The 23,376-nt window shown below is 53.0% G+C and overlaps 1 protein-coding gene across 8 annotated transcripts in view; it reads left to right on the top strand.

Moving 5' to 3' along the window:
* TJAP1 (tight junction associated protein 1) overlaps window positions 1-22,939 on the top strand; it is a 44,089-nt gene extending 21,150 nt beyond the window's left edge. For 4 of the 8 annotated variants that reach the window (XM_019527144.1, XM_019527139.1, XM_019527140.1 and 1 more), the window contains 9 exons: window positions 4,260-4,334; window positions 6,143-6,194; window positions 8,578-8,738; window positions 12,655-12,683; window positions 14,167-14,328; window positions 15,078-15,144; window positions 16,918-17,025; window positions 17,789-17,872; window positions 19,877-22,939. In XM_019527144.1, the coding sequence (XP_019382689.1) occupies window positions 8,613-8,738; window positions 12,655-12,683; window positions 14,167-14,328; window positions 15,078-15,144; window positions 16,918-17,025; window positions 17,789-17,872; window positions 19,877-21,193 (1,893 nt within the window). In that variant the 5' untranslated portion in view covers window positions 4,260-4,334; window positions 6,143-6,194; window positions 8,578-8,612 and the 3' untranslated portion in view covers window positions 21,194-22,939. Of the gene's footprint in view, window positions 1-4,259; window positions 4,357-6,142; window positions 6,195-8,414; window positions 8,739-12,654; window positions 12,684-14,166; window positions 14,329-15,077; window positions 15,145-16,917; window positions 17,026-17,788; window positions 17,873-19,876 lie in introns of all 8 variants that reach the window. The other 4 variants (XM_019527142.1, XM_019527143.1, XM_019527145.1 and 1 more) reach the window with 4 other exon arrangements.
* The last annotated feature ends 437 nt before the right edge of the window (window positions 22,940-23,376 follow it).

The following is a 23,376-nucleotide window of genomic DNA, read 5'->3' as shown; positions in this document are numbered from 1 at the left end:
GTGTTTTCTGGACACAGGTGTGTGAGACTATCCAGTGGAAATCACAGTGCAACATTATGCCTGCAACTTAATTTCCAGAGGTCAGTTCCCCCAACACTGGTGACTTTTCCATATGAAGCTTTCTGCAAATACAGTGCAGCATGGGAGTGAAACCCGTGGCAGAGTCCATCGTGTCTTTGATCCATTCCCAGCTCTGCCGCTGACTTTTTTGCAGTTTTTTATGCAAGCTTCCTGTGCTTCAGTTTCTCCACCTGTGAAATGGATCTAGCTTTTGCTCACCTGGTTGTTGGGTGGATATTGTGAACACAGATCCATTAATGTTCAAGCAGTCAGAGAGGAAGTGCTATTGAAGAGAAGTGTGTTCTAAGAATTGTAAGATACTAAAGATGCTGATCTGAGGTAAGGATAAAACACTTGATCCATTGTCAGAAAGGAAATGCATCATTAATAGGGCTGAGCTTCTAATAGCATGGGCTGGGAGAAATTGTAATTTCTTCTTTCCCAACAACTGCTGCTGCTGTATCCCACGTGCCTATCTAGAATATGTTGCCTGGTGGCCAGAGCTTCAGAGTGGCCCAGTCCAGCGAACAGCAACCCAATGAAATTGTAACTGCTTGTAACTTTGCAGGATAGCTGTCACTGATGAGAAAGAGTTGCTTCTAAGGGCAGCTTAGGAGGGAAGGACTTGGTCTCCTGCTGAGACCCTTCAAGGGATACTGTTTTTTAGTGTTTCTGCAACTGCATTTTGGACAGATTTGGAGGGAAATAATTATTCCAGATTTTTGGCTGTCTTCAGGCCAATGTGCAGTGTTGGGAACAGGAATGGGTGGCTGTTACTCCCTTTTGCCAGCAGAGGTAGGCTGGCAGAGGTAGCAGATATCGTGTCACCCCATTATGCTTAGCAGGGTGCTGCCTACCTGAGCTGGGGGGTAGGGAAATAGTTTTTAACATCTGGTTGATTTTTATGCTGATTGCAAAAATGGGTTATCAGTAAATTATTCATGGGAGACTCAGGCCTTCTTCACACACAGCTTCTGAAGTCTGTTTAGCTTAATCAGTAAAACTGTTGTATGGATAATTAGCACGTCTCTTGTGCAGGCATTCTTAGTTCAATTTTAAGTGCTTTGATATCAGTTCATTATGGGGTGCCTTCTAGCTGAATTGGGAGTGCCCATGTAGGAGGGTTACACTGATTTACCTCTGTCAATTTCCAAACCAGATTGGGTGGATTAAAACAACGTGGGTGTAGGCGAGACCATGTTGTGGGGAGCTGCTCCATTTCATTAGGTATTGAATGGAGTGCAACATTGGCCAGAGCTGTGCTGCCCTGGAATGAGTCTCCTATTCTGTGGCATTGACAACCCCTGCAACAGTGTAATGGTCCTTTGGGTCCCTGATATCATTATGGGGTGAGTGACATCTTGGGCTGTGGGATTCAACGGGGCAGCTGGTGTGGATTGCTGGGGATTAGATCACGTTTATGGAATACCTTTTATGAGGGCCGAGAATGCTGGCCAAAATGTAACTGTTCTTGCTTTGTGTGCTTCAGTGCTTCATTTTGGATTCCAGATCCCAAGAAGGCATTTTATAGGTTACTCTTTCTCCCTCCCATATCTGCTCCCAGAGCACACGAGCTGGCAGAGCGCTGAGGAAGGAGATTCCTGCTTAATGACTTGTTTAAAAGCTTGTCCAGTCACTTTCTTGCTGCTCTCCAAGCTGCTTGCTTGCTGTAGCTCTTGCCTTGCTGCTCACAGAGTGAGGAGTTAGGGCACTGATGCCCTAACACCCCCCTTGGGTTTTGCTAGCATTTGCCTAGGACATGACCTTGTGTCAACACTTGATTGTGCTTGTGCTGTCAGGGCCCCAACTCCAGTCCTCTGGAAGTGCTGACCACTCACCTGACCCCTGTGAGCTATTCCCTAAGAACACGTGAGATGCTAATGCATCTCCCTTTAAAGACTTGCAGCAAAGCTGCTAAATGTCCTTGCTTTATTGCTGTTGCTTCTGCCTCAGGATGAATCCTTAGCTCTGCCTATAGAGCAGAGCTGTAGGAGCACAGATACCAGGAGGTTTTGTTTGGGGAAGGGATGAAAAAAACAGGGGACACAAATATGTAGTGTGTTTGGGGGAGGGAATATATGTAAACCAGAGACTTGCTGCCAGACCACCTTAGAGGTCTGTAGGGATCACAGCACAAGTTCAAGCAGGCTTGTGCTGCTCTGATATTTGCCTTCAACCAACATGTTGTGCAGTAGGAAGTGACCCAGATGACTTGGTAGATGACCTTTCTGTCTGAGCCACTCTTTGGGCAATATTAGCTGGAGTCCTTAGAGAGAGAGGCAATTAGTTGCTTTAGTCTAAGTCAAGCAGAAGGCAGGGTAGATGTACATCTTGTGGACTAATTAAATTGGAGATGAATCAGCATCTGATTAAGCAACTGTTGCTCATGAAAGCTTATGCACCTCTGATTCAGTTAATCCATAAGGTACATGTCTACCTTGCCTGGAGCTGTTAAAGAGCCTTTAGTTGTTCTTAAAATTAGGGTGCTAGTGCTGCATGTCTGACCACATCCTAGCTTGGGTATTTTCTGCATCGCTTATATTCACCGTACCTTTTAGTTGGATATCGAGTTCTTTGCCTCGCATCCTAACCTGTTGTATAGTGGCGCTGTGAGCTGCTGTTCAGCTGGCGCTACATTTCTGTAATGTGTGGATGCAGTGACTTCTGAGCACCATAGAAGTTTATAAAGGGATTCAGGATGTAAAGTGCTGTTGAAATTGAAACCACAGTAAGTAATAGGATAGGTGTCCAGGGAACTGGAGTGCGGCTGAGCTGAAGAAACAGTGATCTTTGTTTTGGAGAACAGCTCTAAGTAGCAGCCAGGCTTTGCCAGGCACCCCGGCTGTTTGGTATTACGCTGCCCCAGGAACAGCTCTTTAATGAAAGACTGCCTGAGGAGGAACCTGGATTGTGGTGAAATCGGGCATGGTTATGAATGTCAGATACGCTATGGTGCCTGTTATATTAGCCTTCCTGACTGCCTTGCCGGATCAAAAGAGATTTTTAGAAAAGGAGACAGGAAGCTAAAGCAAGGGGCAGCCCCTCATGCATGGTAGCCAGGTTTATAGTTGTGAGGAAGCTTTAACTCCAAAGTCACGGCTATTCTGCCAAGGCTGAGAAGAGGGAAAGAAACTGAGCTGTCATGAGCTTTACAGGGTCCCAGGAGTTGTTGGCTGTGCTAGGCTGGCACTTGGTGACTGAGAGCCAGGGTCTGTGCGTCCCCGTGGGAGAGGGAAGGGGTGTAAGTTTGAGAGACGTCTCCCCCAGTACTCTGTGTAACAGAAATGAATTGCTGTTACCCCAGAGTCCTCTGTCCCTCCACGTGTCTGGAGGGAGGTCTTGTTTGCTGCTGAACCTGACTGCTGGAAGTCTTGGAGTTGTTGCTGCATGTGATTTGTCCCAGTATGTTTTCATCTGTTAATGACCTCTGGAAGGGGATTTGAGCTGTTGCAGGTGTTAGCTTGGGAACAGGAGGGTGATGACTCCTAAGAAGTGTTGCTGCTGGGAGGTGGAGAGGGCAGGTCCAAGGGACAGAATGAGCCAGGCCTCTGACCAGGAGCTACATCCTGCTATGATGTTGGGTTGCTGTGAGCTGCTCTGGCTGGCAGCCTCATGGCCACTGCCTGCCTTTGACACAAGGTTGCTGACAGCTTAATGAACAGGGGGCAGAGCTGGCCTGTGCTGTGCACCCAATTTTAGGGGCTTGTTTTCTCCTCTGCTCAGCCCACCCTTGCTCAGACAGCCCTGTCTGCTCACATGTGTGAGCCTCCCCTCCTCTCCACTCCACTCCACTCCGCTCCGCTCTAAAATGAGGCCTCCTCCATAATCTTAGGAAAGTATCCGAAGGGAGATCCCAGGTATCGTGTGCATGGGGCCTCAGCTGTGGTGTCGCTGCCAGCAGGTTCAGAAAAGTCAGCAGCCTGAGCTTATCTTGGCTGGGCTGCTTTGCTGGCTACAGTCTTCCTGGAGTAAGAGAGGTTGTACGCAAGTGCTAGATAGGAATATAGCTGAGGGGAAAAGTGCAACCCTGCCATGATTCCTGAAGCTGTCCTGCCATAGGGTAGCAGCCCAATGCCTTGGCAGGGTGCTGCTGGCTCCAGCCCTGGTGTGTGGCTGTGTATTGCTCCGCGCATGCCCATGTACACTTGCACATGTCACTGATAGGTGTCTGACACTGAGTTTCCTTTCTCACGTTTCAGGAGCTGTTGGCCAGATGCTGCTAGATGCCGGCAGGCGAAAAGTAGACTTGCAGACAGGAGGACAGCGATGTTTGGGTGCAGTTGTCACTTGGGATCTGTAAGTCCTTGTTCTGAGGGAAAGTTACCCAAGGATGCTGAATTGCTGTAGTAGTGGTCTCTGATTGTGGGGGTGGGCCGGGGTGGGTAGGTGTGTTATGAATTCCAGGGGTGTGGTGGAGGGAAGTGCAGTTGTCTTTCTCCCAACCCATTGTATAAGGGAGCTGACCTGAGATGGAAGGTCATGGATGCCAGGAGGGGAGGGAGGCTAGTCCTATGGAGACTAAGGAGTTGCCTGCAAAGAGATGGAGCTTGTTCATTGTGAACACTCCTGTGTGGATCCCTGTGGGCCATTAGTAGCAGATCTCCTGGGGGAGCTCCCCCTGTAAGTCTGGTAGTAGCCGTGTGGTGCTGGCGACTTCTGGCAGTTGCTTCCTGCTGGCCCAGTGGAAGTGGCATCGATCCAGCGTGTGTGGGAGGGCGCCTCTTTATGGCTGAGTAGGTTCCAGCTCTGCTGAGAGTTAACTTGCTTTTGTGCCCTGAGGGAGGTAGCTGTGCTGTTGTGAAGCTGCCTTTCCTGTGGTAGTCAAGGCCTGAAGACAACATGGTAGTAAGGAAAGGGGCCAGCCCGCTTGTTGGGGCAGGGCCGGTGCCAGGGTGTCTCTTCAACTTGTTCCAACAGAGCTCCAGCTGTGCACAGTCCCTGTTGCCCGCCTTCTCCTTTCCCCTCCTGTCTGGCTCCCCCTCTGTGCGAGTGCAGATGCTCTCTGCCTCCTCGGGCTAGGTGCCAGAAGCAGGGGAGGTTGGCTTCAGGCAGGTGTTGGGAGAGGCAGGGCCCAATGGATTTGCTTCAGTGATGGTAGCTGTGGGGAAATGGCTTTCTGCCTGGGCTTTTGTATGGCTGCTGTCCTATTCCAATACCCTAGGTTCAGTAGTTGCCATACTAGGCTTGGTCCTTTAGATGAGGAGGGTGTCTCTCTCCTTGGGTTTGTATTGTGCGTTTGCTGGGGGCTGCTAAACCTGGGAGCTGCCTGTAGATATACAAGCTACAGGAGGCAGTATCACTTCTTGTCCTGAACCAGGCTCTGTAGAAACTGCCATTGCCGCATCTACTAATGGTGGATAATAAGTATGTTAGCCATTGAAGGATGTAGGAGTAAGGTCTCTGCTGTAAATCGATTGGCAGTGGAATAGTTACCTTTGCCAAATCTGCCATGAGGAGGTTTCAGAGGTAACCACTCACCAAGGTAGATGGGGGAAGATCTAGTTGGAGGGATCCCAGTCCTGGGAGAGGTTTGCTTTTGACCTCTGTGGAAGCAGGGCTGTGAGACACTTGGAGTTCTTGTTTCAGGCTCTGGGGAAAGCAGAACTGCACCTAGGGCATATTGAGAAGGTGCATCCAAAGGGCTGAAAATGTAACTTAAATGCCAAAGCATAGGTTGTGCTGTTCACTTTCCACTTGGGGCTTCCAGCCTGGTGAAGAGATTCTCCAAAGCCTGCTAGGGTCTATTTTTCCCTAGACCATGCTTTTGAAACTCATATTCACTTTATTTAAAATAAGGGTCAGTGGCTGACTAATAACAGGTGCACTCAGACTGTGGATTGAGGTGGGGAAGTGGGAGATCCTGGCCTTCTTTGGCTTTCCCTTTCCAGTTGTCTGTGTATAAGCATTGAGCTCTTCCTCACAAATGAGGTTGCACTCTTGTCATATACCTCTACCCCAGACAGATGCACATGGATAGTACAGGAGCTGGGCTGCTGCCAGGTATTGGGGCTGGAGTGTGATGGGACATACAAACGTATTCTGTGATGGTTGTTAAGTTTTCTTTGTGTGTTTTCGCCCACAGAACATCCGAGTGAGTTCCACCTATATGAGGCTTTGAATTGGAGCCCAGGCTGGTAAGTGCTCAGCTTGTCATGGGCTAGAAAGATGGCTGTAGGGCCAGGTCAATTTTGAGATGCCTGCAATTGCTCCTAGTGGCTGGGAAGGAGTTAAATGAAGGAGCGCTCCAGGCCACTTGGCTGGTGGCATGACTAGCAATTGGAGCTGCTGCACTCCTCTCCAGCAAGGAGAAACACCTGCCCCATAAGCCAGCCCATCTCTCAGCTGATGTGCCTTGGGTCACGCAGTAGGCTGCATGGTGTGTGGGCCCTGGTAGTCCCCTCTGAGCACCTCTGGGAGTTTTGTAGTATAGTAGTGCTCAGGGGCACTGATAAGAATCAGGGCCCTGGTATGTAGGTTGCAAACCCAAAAGTGGGCATGATCTGTCTCCAGTTTGCCTTTCCAGCAGGCTAAGGCAAAGGTGAGTCTCCATGGATATGACAGGAGAGGGGGATAGGAGTTGAGCAGATAAGGTCAAAGCAGGTGTTTCATGCATAGTGTGGGAAGAGGCTGAAGGGGCCAGATGGGATCTTCTGTGTTGGGGGCAGAGAGCAATATTCCAAGAGACTGAGGTTGTTAGGCTTCGTATAAACAAACAAGAATTAGAGCCATACAGTGCTGAAGTACAGTACAGAGAGGTAACAGTTGTTACCCCAGAGAGCACAATCTATGGGCATGGGCAGATGAACAATGACTTGTCTGAAACAGAGAAGACTTACTATTAAGGAGTGTGCATCAGCTGCCGTGGTGTAACTGTTTCCACTCCTAGCCCACAGTGAGTGCAGCTAAATTATGGTAACTTAACTGTTTCATTTAGCTTTCTCTTACTAAGAGATGGGAGTGGACAGATGAAATGGCTGCGGTGGATTCAGCTCAGCTGTGGTAAAGCCCTCCTTAAAACCCTGCTATTGTTTCTGTCCATGCCTTAAATGTCATATAAAACAAGACTGAGCAAGAGTGGATATGTGCAGGGGAGGCTCTGGCCTCCTCAGCCTAACAATCTTGTTTTTGGCCAACATGCATTGTGCACATTGCAGAAGTGATGAGGTGCCAGGTTTCGAACCATTGAACTTAGGACATCCCCTGACCTTTTGGCAAGGGGAAATGACCTCCCTGAAAGGTTCTCTGGCCAAGAGTCCAGGCAGCCTGCATGTGGAAGGGGGCTGAGTGGCTGGCTCAGCATCTGATCTGGGGGAGTAGCTCCCCCAGGAAGAAGGGGCTAGTGCAAAGTTCATCCAGGGTCTTGCACAGTGAAGTGTTTCCTTTATGCTCCAGAGATGCAACATGATTGCTGAAGGGAGAGGAGGTGTCAGGGAGCATGGAAGAGATGAATGGTCAGCGCTGAGAGGCAAGGAGGTGGCCAGCGCTTGGATATGGAAAGCAGGGGGATTAGGCATTGGGGCCATGGTGTTTCCCAGGTGGACATGCTGAGGGGCAGCTGGCATACCTGTGGCACTTCAGTGAGTTGGCACCTCCATTGTTGCCTGGCTTGGGCCACTGCTCACTCCTTGTCTTGAGTGTTCAAATCCTGGCTGACCACCAGAGTCTCCCTGAGCACTGCCCTCTGGCTTAGTTTCCTCTGAAGGGCAGCAGCCTCCTCCATGCCCATGAGAGCTGTTCTAATTCTGTCTATGTCTTTGTCCTGTTTTAGGTCCCACTTGGCCTGAAGCATGGGAATCCTTGCTCCCAAAACAGAGGGAGCACTGGTGGGCATTGACTGGCATGGTCTCCCCCTCAGCTCTACAGCTGAGCAGTGCAGAATCCAGTCCTGGGCTCCAAAGCCAGTGGTAGTCAGCTTTGACCTGATTGGTGCCTTCTGGTTTTGATTTCCCTCTTCTGAGTGAGTGAAGAGCTCCAGCAGTGCTCTCGTGGCCTGGCCTGGCATGCCTCTTCTTGGGAGCAATTTCATTTTAATAATGCAGACCAAGAACTCCCAGGCTCTGGCTGTGTGCTACATGACTGCATCCCATGTCAGCAGTGACAGAGGGAGATCAATAGCTCTTGCCTCAGTCATCACTGCTGCCTGTTAAGCTTGCAGTTTCCATATTGAATAAAGGCCTTTCCTAAAGAGCATGATCAATATGCTGCTCTGAGGTCTGTTCTCGTTTGCTATATATAATCTGGATGCACGCCGTACGTGAGTGAGCATGTGCAGGGGATAGGATGTGCCAGCCTGCCACTCTCGCCAGCTGGGAGGAGGACACAGCTAACTTTTCCTCCATCCCCCTTTCCTGCAGTTGCTGCACCAGGTCCTTGAGCTGCCTCCTTCCCCTGTTGTGGCAGCACATTGGATGGGAAGCTCCTGGGGAGCCTAGGGCCTCTGATTTCTTGTTGGAAAGGCTGTGGGGCTGGAAGGGGCACCAGTGAAACTCTCTCCTGTGCCCTTTCTGCTCTTGGTAGGTGACCTGTCGTTGGCCCCCCAAGCAGAAGGGAGGATGTCAAGCACAGCTCCTTCCAAGAAGCCTTACCGCAAGGCACCGCCACAGCACCGGGAGGTTCGCCATGATGTGCCCATTCTCCGAGAAGACCAGGACGGCGTGATTTTGGCTGAACAGAGTCAGGTAATAGATTACCGGGCGGCTAAGGGCCTGGCACCATTACACCAGCAAACAGGGTTTAGTTATGCCGAGGCAGGTCAGCTCAAGCAGGCGGAGGGAACTGAGGCTGGCAACCTTAACTTTTCCTCCTCCTGCTCCCTGGAGTCGAGCAGTGACAAGGAGCTGGTAGGGCGCAGGGCAGGCCTGAGCCTCAAGAGCTGGACCCTGTCACCCAGGCTGCTGCCCTTTGGGAAAGCAAGGAGGCGGAGTGGGAAGCCAAGTAAGCCCCACAGCCGCGGGCGCCTCAGCAAGTTCATGAGCCGCAGTGTGGAGACAGTAGTGTCTGGGGACGAAGGCCAGGCACCCCCCTGCTCCTTCAAGAGTGGGAGCTTGGAACGCTCCCTCATGTTCAAAGAGCCTGCTGAGGTCCTGGCACCTGGGAAGTTGCGGGTCTCCTCCACCCGTCTGCCTCTCAAAGGGATCCTGAAGCAGCCAGGTCTGTTGGGAGTGTGCCCTGAGACCCTGCGCAAGTCCCGATCAGTGGAGGCCTTGGCCCGGGGTCATGACTCCTGCAAGTACAGTGACACTCTGCTCTGTCTCAGGAAGAAGGAGAGGCGCTCACAGGAGCGCAGCAGCAGCAGTGGCAGCAGTGCTGTCGACTCCACCAAGCGCACGGAGAAGCTCACTGAGGAGAAAGTGCAGTTCTCCAAGTTCCTGGATGAGATCTCCCAACGGGTGCTGAGCCCCAGTCACCTGCGCTCTGTTGGAGAGAGCAGAGGAGGAGGAGGCCAGGAGTCTCCTTCCTCCCCCAGAGTCTCCACACCAGAAGGCCAGAAGGAAACCCAGTCTGAGGCTGCTAAAGCCAAGCGAGCAGCTGAGAGGAAGCTCTGCCAGAGGCAGAGAAATGCAGAGAAGAGGTGTGAAGCTCAAGAAATGGCTTCTAGCCAAAGGCAACCCACTGAGGAGGCTGAGCAGTCCCCTCAGCCAAGGAAGAAGCCCATCCTTGTGAGGAAAGACAGCAAGGAGAAGCTCATCTCTGTGGAGAGGAAGGTAGCAGATCTATGCCAGGATGAGCTGCAGCAGTTGGCAGAGCGGGGTTTGGCAGGGATGTCCTCTGGGCAGCAACAGCTGCTATCTTCATGGAAAAACAATCAGGAAGGAGAAAGGGACAGAGAAGAAAGCTGGATTGAGCGGCTGATGCAGTCCCAGCATCTTGGTGCCAAACCTGGTCAGAAGCACATGATGGCACCGGGCTGCCTGGAAAGGCGATCCTTTTCCCCTCCAATACACTGGAGCCAGGAAGAGGGGTGTGCTTCACCTAGAACTTCCCCTTCCTTCAGACTGGCACTAAATAAGGTATGTGCCAGGGTCCTGGAGCCCAGGCCCTGGACCTGAATAGGCACAGATCCCTCTTTCCCATCCTGGCTGCCCCCCCTCTCCTGCCATCCCCCAGAAAGTCTAAGGCGCTACTTTGATTGTGTGTGGAAGGGGGTGGTGGGGGAAGCCAAAAGGCTAATGTTAATATCTGAATTCTGGGGGTGGAGGAATCAGGCAAAGTTCTTATCCTTGCCTTTTTCAACTCCTTTCTCCAACTTGGAAGCAGTGGGAAACTCCTGAGTTAACTGCTAAGTGCGCAAAAGGAAAAGTATTGAATTTCTGTCCCCTGTGGGGGCACAAGAAGGCTAGGACTGCCCAGAGTGAAACCATGTTGTTTTGAAAGCACAGAAGTGCTGATGCCCTCTGCTAGCCTGCTTGGAGGACAGTTCTACTCCTTTCTTTGCTATCACTCAGCCTGAGCACCTTGTTTCAGCAGGGAGCATCTCCCTCTCAGTGATTGTCAGTTAGGAGAGCTGATGCCTCTTCATCCCCTTTGCAAGCTTCTTGGCCTTCTGTAGTTCAGAACCTGCGTAACAGGCTGCGAGGTACCAGCAGGTAGGAGTGGCCACAGCTGGTTAGCCTCTTGCCCCAGGAAGGAGGGCCCTCGTGTCCTGCCTGTAGCTGGACACTGGTAAATTGGCCTCAGTTTTGTCCAAACTCCCTTGTCTTCCTTTGGTTAGGTCCTTGTTTTAAAGTGCTTTCAACCCCTCCCCTTCTATCCACCCATCTGGCATCTGGGCTGAGGAATCATTTCTCTGACTGCCTGGTTCTTGTGTCCTTGGCTTCCTGGGGTCAGCTGGGCTCTCAGTGTGTAGAGCTGATGTAGGGGCAGAGACTACCCAAGCAGGATGTGGGGCCTGGGGCCAGTCAGCCTGTGCAGGGCCCCGCCCCCGGACATAATTTCATACCTTCTAGGGTCGGAAGGGACCTGAGCAGATCATCTAGTCTGACCCCCTGCCATGGCAGGAAGTAGTACTGGGGTCAAATGACCCCAGCAAGATGTTCATCTAACCTCCTCTTAAAAACCGCTAGGGTAGGAGCCTGTACCACTTCTCTTGGAAGTTGGTTCCAGATCCTAGCCGCCCTGATCGTGAAGTAGCGCCTCCTGATATCTAGCCTAAACCTACCTTCTGCCTGCTTGTGACCGTTATTCCTGGTCACTCCTGGCCGTGCACAGGGGAATAGTGACTCCCCCAATGCCTGCTGCTCCCCCCCTGACTAGTTTATAACAGGCCATTAGATCCCCCATGCTGGATCTGGCAATGGGGGGTGCCGAGCAGCTGGAAGTGAAGCCAGCAGCAGTGCCGAGTCACCACAGCTGTTCTGCTCGGCTCTGCGGGGCCCAGGGCAGTCACCCCGATTCGCACACACACCTCGCTGCCCCCACCCCCAGGACAGCCCTGTGTAGGGGAGTGATGTTGCAGAAGATGACAGCTCATATGGCAGGCTGGGAGGGTGTCATACTGTACGCAGAGTGGTCCGATGCAGCAATATTGGTTGGGGGCATAGTAAATAGGCTGCAGAGCTCAGGCCCTGCACACTGTAGACTGCAGTGTTCCCCAGGTGGTTTGGAGGAGGAAAGAGAGTGGGATAATAAAACTGCATATTAGAGCCATGATTGGGCCAGCTTCTATATCCTGGTATTGCTAGCACCAAACCTCTGTCAAGGGCATCTGTGCACTTCACAGAGTAGAGAATTGAGCTGTTCTTAATAAGCAGATTCTGAGGTGCAGCATCATCTTGGGAACCTTCCTGCTGAAAGAAGCTTCACTTACCAGATGGAGGCCTCAAACCTTGGCTATTTCCCATTGCTGCTTCCTTGAGCTGTTTAGTGTCCCAAGTCCCAGGGGTTCCCTGAGGACAGCAAAGGCTTTAAAAAAGGCCCTGAAGGGTCGTTGGAAGTTCCTCCTCAGTTCTTATTATCCCACAAATGCAGAGAACTTGCTCCCAGGGTGCAGGGCCCTTCCAGGAAGCAGGCTGGCTGGCATATAGCACTTCACCTTCTGGTTTGGGGTCCAGATGTACCTAGGAATTTGGCTGTAGCATGACCTGCTCCAGCTGTGTAGCAAGAAACCCTCAGTACAGAATTATCAGGGGAAGTTGATGGAAGCAGTTTTTCCCAGCTCTCAAACAATTGTAATCAGTTGGTAGCAAATGGTTCAGAGGTTGTAGTGTGTGCTGGCCTAAGGGATTTTCATTCTGACCACTGAGACTTGCTGTGAGGCTGCAGAGGAATGAGGGAGCAGGCATGGGGGTGTGGGTTTTGGGAGTCCTTCCAGTTACAGGTTGGGGCAGGGCAGCCACACAACCTCTGCTGGCCTTTGCTTTAACACAGAGCAATGTTTACCCTGAGAGAAACCACGTGGACTATCTTGATATCAGCCTGGTTAAGAAGTATTGTGTGCAGAGGCCAGCTTTCCTAACCAGGCATGACATAGCCTGCCCAGGGATGTGTGTGTAAAAGGGCGGGGGGAATCATTTCCTTGGATTTTGCCTCTGGATGCCTGTGCGCGAGTGACTCATGCCTTGAGAAAATCTTACAACTCTTTTCTTCTCTGCACAGGAGCCCTTGACGGATGCAGAAAGGATGAAGTAAGTGTCTGGTTCTCCATTCATACTCTGGCCACACTGGAGTTCTGTGTGCTCACTGATTGCCAGCACCCTCTGTACCATTGACTCACACTTGCACACATGTCTTTAGGTGTACAAGATAAGTTTCCCCTCTAAGTTGTTTAGAGAGACTTGGGCAGAGTTTTCTTCTGTTCCCCTGGTCAGATTCTGCTCTGTCTTTCCATGTTCCCTGGGGAGTGCTTGCTGAGTATAGTTGCCTAGTCAGTGGAATGGTTCTCCCACTTCAGTCAAAATTAGTAGGTGTGTAACTATTTAGGAAATGTAGCATAGGCTGTCTTTTGCACCGTCATAATTGAGGGGTGATGGTACAGACACCTCTAACTGTAACTAACTTCCCTTCCCCCCATCAACAAGGGGGAGAAAACTCAATGCCATCATTTCTGTGCAATTCAGTTGCTAATGCAAATGAAGTTTTGGCATCTTTCTGCAGTTATGGATAGGTACTGATAGGAGGCAGCTTTTGTTCCCTATTCCTCAAAATCCCTGTGAAAAACAGAGTGGTTCAGTTGGAGAGCAGCTCTGTCTCTGTCTATGGAGCCCAGTGAGAGCATTATGGTTTGAAGTGTCAGGCACCCACTTGGGCAAGCAAGTGTCTCCCTCTGTTTGGGAAGAAGAGAGCCGTGGCAGTGTAACAGGATCCGTGGAAGCCTGCTGGAGCATCTCCCTGCAATAGACATATATCTCTCTGCCAGTTCTGCTTTCTGGCCCCCTCCACTACATGTTTAGGGTGAAAGGGTTTTCAACAGCTCTTGTATGTCCAGCTCCTGTAGGCTTGGCTGGGATGAATTATTGAGTGGGTTTCATTCTCTGCTGAGGGACACTGGAGCTGTGCAGCCCATCTGGCTAGCAGGCTTTATCCAAATGCTGTAACCTGAGAGGGAGCCAGCGACATGGATGGCTGGGCTGCTGTGCATTGCTCTCAACACTCCTGCCCGCAGTTTGCGATAGGCAGCAGCTCAGAAAGATAAAGGGATGGTTCAGCAGCTGTCCATGCACTTTGTTCTTGACCTGTAGAGCTTCCCCAACATCCCTGCCCTAGAGTTTGGAACAGGGTTTCTCCACTAAAGCCTAACCAGATCCCTCCAAGGGTGAACATGTACACAACCACATGTTTTACCTCCCTGTGATATGCATTCATCAGTGGCTCTGAGAGAGGGGGCCTGAGATGTTTCCACTAAAAGAATAACTTCACATCACAAAGGTCTGTGTGGGGAAATGGCTCTTCTCTCCCACCCCTCCAATTCACACATACACTTTGGAGCAGTTGAGTTAAACTGGGAATAGGAACCATTCCAATCACCGGTCCCACAAGAACGGTGTAGGAATACCCTGGCTGCCTGTGGTGTAGACCCTGCTCTCAGGGTCCTGGAGTGGGTCAGGTGTTGGCATGAGACCTGCAGCCTGGGGCACTTGCTGAGCAATGCCTTGCTCCCCTGTGCTTCAGGCTCCTGCAGCATGAGAATGAGGAGCTGCGTCGGCGGCTGGCTTATGTCACCAGCAAGATGGAGGCGATGGAGAGGGAGCTGGAGTCTGGCCAGGACTACCTGGAGATGGAGCTGGGCCAGAACCGTGAAGAGCTGGAGAAGTTCAAGGACAAGTTCCGTAGGTATGGAGAATAAGAAAAGGAGAGGATTGGGACCCGGAGAGCGTACCTTAACCAAAGGCTTGCTCAGCTGTTTGGTTGGTGAAGGCCACACTTGGGGTGTTTTAACCTAAGGCATGCAGCATCCCCAGTGATATGCCACCCACAGGAGAGGATTCAGAGGGTTGCTTTGTGCCTATGATTGTAAGGCAGCTGCCTCTGGGGTGGAGCAGAGGAACCATGCCACAGTACAGGGCAGGGAGGAAGCGAAAAGGGAATTTGTCGAGTTAGTTATTAGACACAGTGAAAGGGCCAAGCTGGAATTTGGCCTAGGTTCTAGGGTTAACTTGAACTTTCTGACAGTTGCAAAGGGGCCAGAGGATCATGAACGACTGGGGTTGGGGTCCATGTTTGTGTCTCACCCAAAAAGTTAGAACACTCCCTCCTTTAGTGCCCACTGTCCTAGACTGTGGTGGTCAGGGCTGACTTGGAGCAGAGCACCCTGTGTTGAGCCAGCCATCTGGAACAGTTGCCTTTTGTGGTTTCCTTGGGGGAGGTCTCCCATCCAAGGATTGGCTCAGCTCAGCCTTGCTTAGTTTGAGGTCTGAAGGGATCACAGACATCATGTGGCAAAGCTGGGTATAGTATTAGCATGCCTGGCTGTCTGCTTTGAGGTGAGCAGTCTTTCTGCATGTCAGGCATTTGGGCTATGGAGAGGACTTGAACTCATGGCCTGGATTCCTTGTCTCCTGGACACCCATGTCTCTGTTTAGGTTACAGAACAGTTACACTGCTTCCCAGAGAACCAATCAGGACCTGGAGGAGAAGCTGCACACCCTGGTATGACCTCCTCAGCTTCTCTCTCAAGAGGAGGTGGGGGGTGTTTGGGATGTTACAGAGATTGGCTGGGGGGTGGGGAATCGGGGCTAGAGATTGCGGCAGCTGAAGAGGGAGGTTTTGACGGTGGTTCCCCAGTTCTAGCCTGGTGTCCTGAGATGGTTACTTCATTTGTGTGGACCCCACTTTGTCATGCCCCTGAGCTTGGTTTCCTCTCAGTGTAACTGCACCTAACTCTGCCATGTTGGATCAGCCCCTTTTCCAGGTGATAGGGATGTGTGATGCTCCCTGTGGCCTGAGGACAGGGGAGGGAGCTGCCCCTGGGGGTGGGTGTCAGTGGGGGCTGTCAAAGCAGAGCCAGCATGTGTATGTGTGTGCGTCTACTGTGTACATTCATAACGCTCATGGCTGTTTCTTTTCTCTCCCTTCCTCTCTCTCTCCTCCCCATGCTGCCGCGGCGCACGCTGGGCGCACTCGCCTCTCAGGCCTCTCTCAGCCAAAGCTGGATCTTTGCAGTTGCGTCTTTCGTTTGTGTGTTTTTTTTCTTTCTCCTCTTTACATGTCTCAGCCTGTCAGTTTCATTGTCAGTCACGCACGCACCATCCCAGATCGAGGGGCCCCAGTCTTGTCTGGCCAAGGGTTCACCTGGTATCCAGCAGCACAGCTGCCCGCAGAGGCAGCAGGTCCTAGCATGCACTGCTCCATCTGAATGTGAGCACTGTGTTTCTGATCCAGCTGGAGCACTGCATGCTGGGAGCATTGTGCCCACAGGCTGAAGCACTGTTAGAGGTGAGGGTGGCCAAGAGCCTGCTTTGGCCATCCCTGCTGTAGACAAAGACACCTGTTCTAGCTGTCAGTACACTGATTGCCTGCACTTAACATAGGATGCACGTGTAGTTCTAGCCTCAGCACCAGGAACTTCCAGAAGTTAATGTGCAGGTGCCTAATGAGTTGGCCAATGTTTCAGAAACATCTTATCCTCATGTCCTGCTCTGCTTCTTACGCTGCACCCTGCTCTCACTGCTGCCCACAGTTGGACTATGCTGGTCACACTGATGGGGCTTCTGTAGCCCATTTGGGGCAGGTAGAGGAGCTGGTCCCTCTTGACTGCTGTTAGCCTCCTTGGCTATATTTCCCCTGAGTGGAAGCCTCTGAAGAAGTGTTCCTGCCTTTGGGACAGCATTAAGCAAGTCCCAGAAAAAGCTGCACAGATGGACCCTTTTTCACACCAAAACAAATCCTGAGCTCTTCTGAAAAGACAGTCTTTTTCCTGCTGAGTCAGCACTGACTCCCATGCATCTCTGGGCAGCATCTTGTCCTGCTGCCTAGAGTCAGGGGCGGAAAGGCTCTCACGCTTGGAGAGTGATCTTTGCTACCGGTGAAGGCTTTGAGTTGGCAGTCTGGTATGTCTCTAGGGAAGCATGAGGGTGAGCTCCCTGCCTGGCATCCCTGTGTCCCAGTCTTGACTCCAAGGCTGAGAGGGACTTCAGTCTCTGTACAGTGTTGCTGCAGCAGGAGTAGAAGGAGCCACTGTGCTGGGAAGAATCAAACTCCCTTGCTTTACTAGCTGACAATCATGGCATGTATTCTCCAAAGCCAGCACAGGGTGGCTAGCTCTGTGCCATTGGAGTCCCTCCCTCTGTGGAGAGCCAGGCTGCTCCTTGTCTGTCTGAAGGCTTCGTCCTGAGCTGAACACATTTGTGCTGTGCTTGGGTGAGGCAGGGCGAGAAGCGCCCTGTGCTGGTGAGATTGACACCTCGTGTTCTTGTGTCCCAGATTAAAAAGGCAGAGATGGACCGGAAGACGCTGGACTGGGAGATTGTGGAGCTTACTAATAAGCTGTTGGATGCCAAAACCACCGTCAATAAGCTGGAGGAACTCAATGTAAGCATCGCCTGGAGCCCTTGACTGATGTCTGTGATGTTTGTTCTTTAGTTTCTTCATGAATGACTTATGGCAGGGAGGGGAGGAGGCAGGGGGGCTGGGGGGATAAGGAGAGTAAGACACAGACAATTTTGGGGAGCCGCAAGCATCAGTGAGGATGGGTGTGTATGGAGGGGGGAGAAAGCAGGAGACAGCAATGTGGAAGTTGGAAAGTGGGAATCAAGAAGGAACAAGATTGGAACTTGCAGTGTGATTTGGTGGCAGAACAGGCGTACTGGGAAACCAAAGGCTGATATTCCCTGGTCAGAGGTGGCAGTGGTGAGGGGCCTTCACCACAGGTTTGGCATACTGCACGTAATTCTGGGCACCTCCTTACGAGATTGGTTGGAGGGAGTTAAGAGTGGTGACAATAACCTGGGGGTTGTCTGAAGGGTGAACTCTGCCTGGTTGGGTTAAGAGGTCTGGGGTGGGAAGGGGAGGGACTACATATGCATACCTCTGGGATGGTATAAACTCCCAGGAGTGAGAGGCTAAATACAGAGACAGGTTGTAAGTTAGGAGTGAAAGGAGAGTGTTGAGCATGTCAGCTGGGGTGCAGATAGCTATACTGACCTGTGGGAGAGCCTTGTGAAGATGGGGACAGAGAAGCCCTGTTGTGAGTAGACTGCCCTTCTGTGAGTGTCTGTTCAGGTTGGGTGTGAGTGAAGGTGGTAAGGTGAGGCTGGTGCAACTCCCATCCCCATGCTTGTCCCCTTCTCGGCAGGAGCGATACCGGCAGGACTGTAACCTGGCAGTGCAGCTGCTAAAGTGCAACAAGTCCCACTTCAGGAACCACAAGTTTGCTGATGTAAGTAGCAGCTCTGCAGGGGGGGTGGGGAAAGGCTTGTAGCCTCTCTGTGCCTAGCCCTCACTTGACACAGGGTTGCTCTTTCCTCTGGGTGTGGAGAGGGAGCTTCTCTGGCCCTGTGTCCCAGTGACCTCCCTCCCATAGGCATCAGGCAGAAGTGAGAGGTGAGTGAGGCAGTCTGAGACCCCTTCTGGCTCTCCTTTCACACCAGCTCCATTTCGCATCTCTGTTGGAACTGTTAAAAAAAAGTTGCCTTTCCAGGGCATGGGGAGTGGGGTGTCTTGGGCATAATAGCTTTGAATTTGATAGCCTTTTGGGTGCCTGGTGGGAGCTGGCAGGAGAACAGGCCTCTCGCTTGCCTCTTTGTCCTCTTCTGCTTATCACCTGGCTGTGCGTGAGGCCTGTGCTGTCTGCTGAGGAGCTAGCTGGCTGATCTGCCATTGAAGGGTTCCCTGTGCCAGGTTCCCTCACAGTTGCTGGGGTTGTGAGTTGGAAGAGAAGACTTGGGGTGTCAACCAATATGTCAGCTCCCAGCCCTGGTGAGTACATCTCAACCCAGAACTGGTGTTTGAGCTTCATGAATGCAGGAGGCCAGAACCTTGTGTGTGTGGGCCTGGGGACCAGCATAGCCCATCCCATGCTGCCCTGCCCTGCCCTGCCCTGCCCTGGTGGATGAGTGAGGCACCTAGGCCTAGGGTATTTCACATTCATCCTGACGTTTCATGCACCTGAAGCAGTGGGTGGGCTGCAGCGCCATTATTCTCATCCTGTATGTTCGTTGTTCCCCAGCCCCTTAGAGGCTCCTCTCAGCAAACCGTGGTGCTCATTTTTCGTGAACTAGCAGGTGACTGATATGTCATTCCCCAGACGTGTCTCAAATTAGCACTCCTGAGGTCGTTGTATCGGTTACTGCTGTGGTAACCTTGACCTCTCCCAGCTGTCTCCCCTCACAGGAGGTTTGCATTCTGCCCAGAGAGCCAGGCCTCGTTCAGATGCCAGTGGAGGTAGAGTGGAACTGAACAGTTTTAAAGAAACCTTCTGCTTTGTGCCCAGCTCTTGCCACACTGGGGACCCACTTGTCTGCATGCAGGGTCCCTCTTGGTCCAACTCTGGCAGTCTTGGGTGTTGGCATGTTGCAGCAGGGTTTCTGCCTATCTTCATTGACACTTTGCTATCCCTGCCTGTCAATAGACAACATGGTGTTTAATAGCCAAGATGCTGGGGAGTGGAATAGACCTATGGAGCCTGGCTAGCCAGTGTGAGTGTTGGTGCTAACCCCTTACTAGATTCCAGTCCTGGATGTGAGTGAACCGTTCCCTGGGTGCTTGACTCCCTCTGAGTGTCATCTCTCCTGGATTTGAGAGCTTGGCTCCAGGAACTAAACCTCTGCAAGGTGGAGGAGTCAGCCAGGGTCTGCTCCTGCCCAGACACTGATGCCTTGGCAAGGCGGCTGGGCAGGGTGAGAGTTGGGAAGTGCTAGGACAGCCATTGATTCTGATCCCAGAACAGGGCAGGCTGCCAAGGCAGTGGGGCTGTAATTACTGCCTGGGCCCTGAGAGCTGTGGATCCTGGCACTGGGAGCTGCTCAGTCACTTCAGTGCAGCCACCAGCTGATTTTTCCACAGATCAATAGCTCTCTTTGTCGAGTGTGCATCGTCTAGGCCTCCACTCCAGCCCAGGAGTTGAGAAGCCTGAGGCATGTGCGCTATCTCGTTTCCTCTTTTTTGAATGGAGCCCATCGGTCAGGCCTGGTGGATGGAGCCTACACAGCAGCCTTCAGTTAACTCTGCTGGGGAGCCAAGGGCCTGTTCTATGGGGAGAGGATCTGAAGGCTTGGGGACAGGGGAATGCAGTGTGTGCAGCACTGCAGGGTGTGTTTTGCTCTTGCTTGGTGGAGCAAGCATTGTATTTGCTGCCTTGCATCTTGTCCCAGCCTGTCCTGGCATTGTGGAATCTGAGATGCTGTCTCAGCCACTGCTTGATGCCCTCTCTCCTTCTCCACAGCTTCCCTACGAGCTGCAGGACATGGTCAACAAGCACCTCCACAGCACTCAGGAGCCCCCAGGCCCTGGCCAGGAGGCAACGCACACCCTGGCCCCATCTGACGTTGTGCCCACCTCAGTCATTGCCAGAGTCCTGGAGAAGCCTGAGTCGTTGGTGCTGAACTCTGCCAAATCCAGCAGTGGCAACTGCCCCATGGCTGAGGACGTCTTTGTGCATGTGGACATGAGTGGAGGAGGTGTGCCTGATGCCTGCCCCAGCTCAGGCCTGCCTGGGAAGGAGGGAGGAGAGGCTGGAAAGCAGCAGAACGGAGGCTGCAAACCACAGAGCAGTGTGGAGAGCTTGACAGAGGAGGCACCTGCCTTTGAGAAGTTGAGCCCCTACCCCACGCCTTCCCCTCCCCACCCCATGTACCCAGGGCGCAAGGTGATTGAATTCTCAGAGGACAAGGTGAGGATCCCGAAGAACAGCCCCCTGCCCAACTGCACCTATGCTACACGGCAGGCCATCTCCCTAAGCCTGGTACAGAGCGAGGACGAGAGTTGTGACAGGCACCGGACGCTCCCCAACAGCCCTGCCTCTGAGGGGCGCCACTCAGGCTCCAGCTGCTCCTACCAGCCTTCACCCAAAGCAGCACGGGCCCATGGCTCCTCACAGAGCAGCCCTTTCAGCAGCCCACCCCAGATCCCCAGCGCCTTTGCCAGCTCTGCCAGCTCTGAGGAAGACCTCCTGGCCAACTGGCAGCGGATGTTTGTGGACAAGGCACCCCCCACCTCGGAGCGGGTGCTGGTGAACCGCACTGCCTTCAGCCGCGACACAGCACCAGAGCTCCAGAAGCGCTTCAGCCGCTCCATGCAGGAGCTGGGCAGGGCGGTCTCTGCCTACTCAGATGGCGAGGAGTCTGCGCAGAGCTGCAGCTGGACTGTGAGCCGGGACTCGAGCGTGGACACTGACAGCACTGGGTCTCGGGCCCGCAGGAGCCACTTCTCTGACTATGGTATGGACTTCTCCCAGGACGAGGCCCAGAAGTTGCTCGAGGGTGGTGGAGGAAGCACTGCTGAGCCTGACAGCCCCCCTCCAGAGAAGAACAAGAACTATGTGGACCTGGGCTCACCTGGGAGCCCAGCAGAGGAAAGGGAAATCCTGCTCCAAGGGAGCAAAGAGAGCAGCCATGGGGGCACCCTGGAGGAGAGTGGGGAGTGCAGGGGCAAGCTTCCCTCTGGCCGGCCACACCGCAGCCCCAAAAGGATGGGGGTCCACCATCTCCACCGCAAGGACAGCCTGACGCAAGCCCAGGAGCAGGGCAACCTGCTCAACTGAGGCTGGGGAGGAAGCAGTGCCCAGGTGCAGTGTTGTAGCTGCCTCCATAGGAATGGAGGTGTCCAGCACACCTCACCTAAGGGTGGGGGTGGAGGGGTTGACCCCAGGCTCAGCACCTAATGTTTTCTATTTATTTTGCTTTTGGTACTCAGAGGAGCTGGGATCTGCCCCTGGCCCTCACCGACAGCACCGGAATACATGCTTGGGTGTGCGTGTACTAGCACACTGAGCTCTGTGTCTGTTCCTCATACTTCATCTGGGCACTTCACCCTGGTGTTCCCCCCCCCCCATGCTCATTCATCCCTGTGCCAGTGTCCCTCCTTGCCTTGGCATCAGCACTCATGTTCATCTTCATTCTGGTGCCCATTGCAGCTTTACTCCAACCTTTCAACTTGTGCCAGTAAGGCAAGAGTTTTGCTCGTTTTCATCTTGCCCCTGCAAGGCCGTGAGCGGGGCATTAGGACTCTCCCAGTGGGTGGGTGTTCCCTGCTGCCCAGCCCCCTGGGTCTGTCTGGGAGCACTGGCTTGTACGTATTCTGTTTTTGCTGCCTCGCTTTGCTTCTTCCACTCTGCGTGGAGAGGGTGGGGTGGTGCCAGTGGTTGGGGTGTGGAGTGGGTGGGGTGGTGCTCCTCCTCCCTCTTGAGCATCTTAAGCTGAGCCCCAGCACCGGGCTCGTGGAGCCCCCCACACATGGCTCTTGCGGAGGCAGCACCCTGGGAGAGCCCTCATCCCCTCTGCCCTGGGCTGGTTCCCTGAGTTGGGGCCCTGCAGTTACCCAGCCAGGCATGTTGTGAGGGGTGGGTGTGTCCCCATCTCTGTACAGGCGCACTGGCCTACGCTCTCATTTGGATAGTGCTAATACTCTGCTCTTGGGGGGATCCCATTTTCTTCCTCCAGACCTTTGGTTTTAAAATGTGTGGTGTTTCCTGCCCCCACCCCCACCTCCATAAATGAGCAAGGTTGTCAGTAGCCCATCTGCTGTTGGCATGGGGGTGTGGTGAGCAAGTCCTGCCAGAGGGGCCCACAGCCTCTCCCCCACTTCCTGAGCTTCCTCCTGCAGAGGATCTACATGGATCCAAGAATCAGATGGCTCCATGCTCCCCTGGAGCAGGAAACAAGAATCAGTGAAGGAGAGCACTGGGTCTGTGGCACTGCTCTGGGCAGTAAGGCCCAGGGTTATCCGGGAGAGAGGGCAAGGTCTGAGGAGCAGTGCTCATCACTGCTAGGTGGTACTTTCTGGCCCAGTCATGGCCTGTTGTGGAGGACCCTTTGTCTGGGTGCCCCTCCTGGCTGGGCTCCGGGCTGGCCCCGGTGCCTATCCAGGGCCTTGCTTGTGTGTGCGCACACGTGTTGGGGGGTGGATTGTTCTGTTTTGATTTTTTTTTTTTTTTTCTGTGTTGCGTGTTGATCTGGTTTCCCTTCTCAGTGTTGTGTGCTCCATGTCTCAAGGGCAGTTGGGGGTGGGGGGGACCGGATACAGGTCTGTAGTGTTGGTGTCTTTATTTGGGGGCTGGAACCATGGTGTCAGTTACTTCCACACCTGCCCCCCCCTCCCCAATATACTTGAAGCTCCAGTGACAGGTATTACCCCATGGGAGCCCTGGGCAGACAGCCCCGCTCCTTCGTATTCTGAACCAGGTGCTGCGGTGGCGTCCTGCCTTCCTCTGCGTGGGCACTTTGCTCTTAGGCTGCATGGGGAGAGTGCAGGCCCTCTGTGCAGGGAAGAAGCTTTCACTTGCACCCCAGTGCAAAGAGATGCAGGTCGCAATTGTCCAGGGATCCTGCTCCTGACCTGTAGGCAGTACCTCTCCCTGAGTCCTTCTGTTTGCAGGTTGTGGCAGACGGGGCTTAAGCTACATTCTGGCTCTCGCCTGGAGGCTCCAGGGCCTGTGAAAGGGAATTGCTGCCTTCTCTTGTGGGTATCTGGCCCCGCCAGGGGCTGCTTTCTGTGTGGGTTGTCTTTGGGCAGTGGTTGTAGCTGCTGTCTGTGTACTTGGCTTCTTCCTTGCCACTGAGCTCAGTGGGGAAGTACTGCTTGCTAGTGTCCATGTGGGACTCAGTGGGACTTGCTAACAGATCAGTGTTGATGGTGGGAGCCTCTGCTCAGCCTGTAACGTGCTAATCCTCAGTGCCCTGGAGATGGGGCTGCCCTGTGTTGCTTGACCCCCCCCCCCCCCCCCCC

This window comes from Gavialis gangeticus, unplaced genomic scaffold (assembly GCF_001723915.1).
Source record: "Gavialis gangeticus isolate Ggan-Ray unplaced genomic scaffold, GavGan_comp1, whole genome shotgun sequence".
NCBI classification, from domain to species: domain Eukaryota; kingdom Metazoa; phylum Chordata; order Crocodylia; family Gavialidae; genus Gavialis; species Gavialis gangeticus.
Note: the sequence above shows the minus strand (reverse complement) of the source record. Positions and strands in the feature narration are given on the sequence as shown.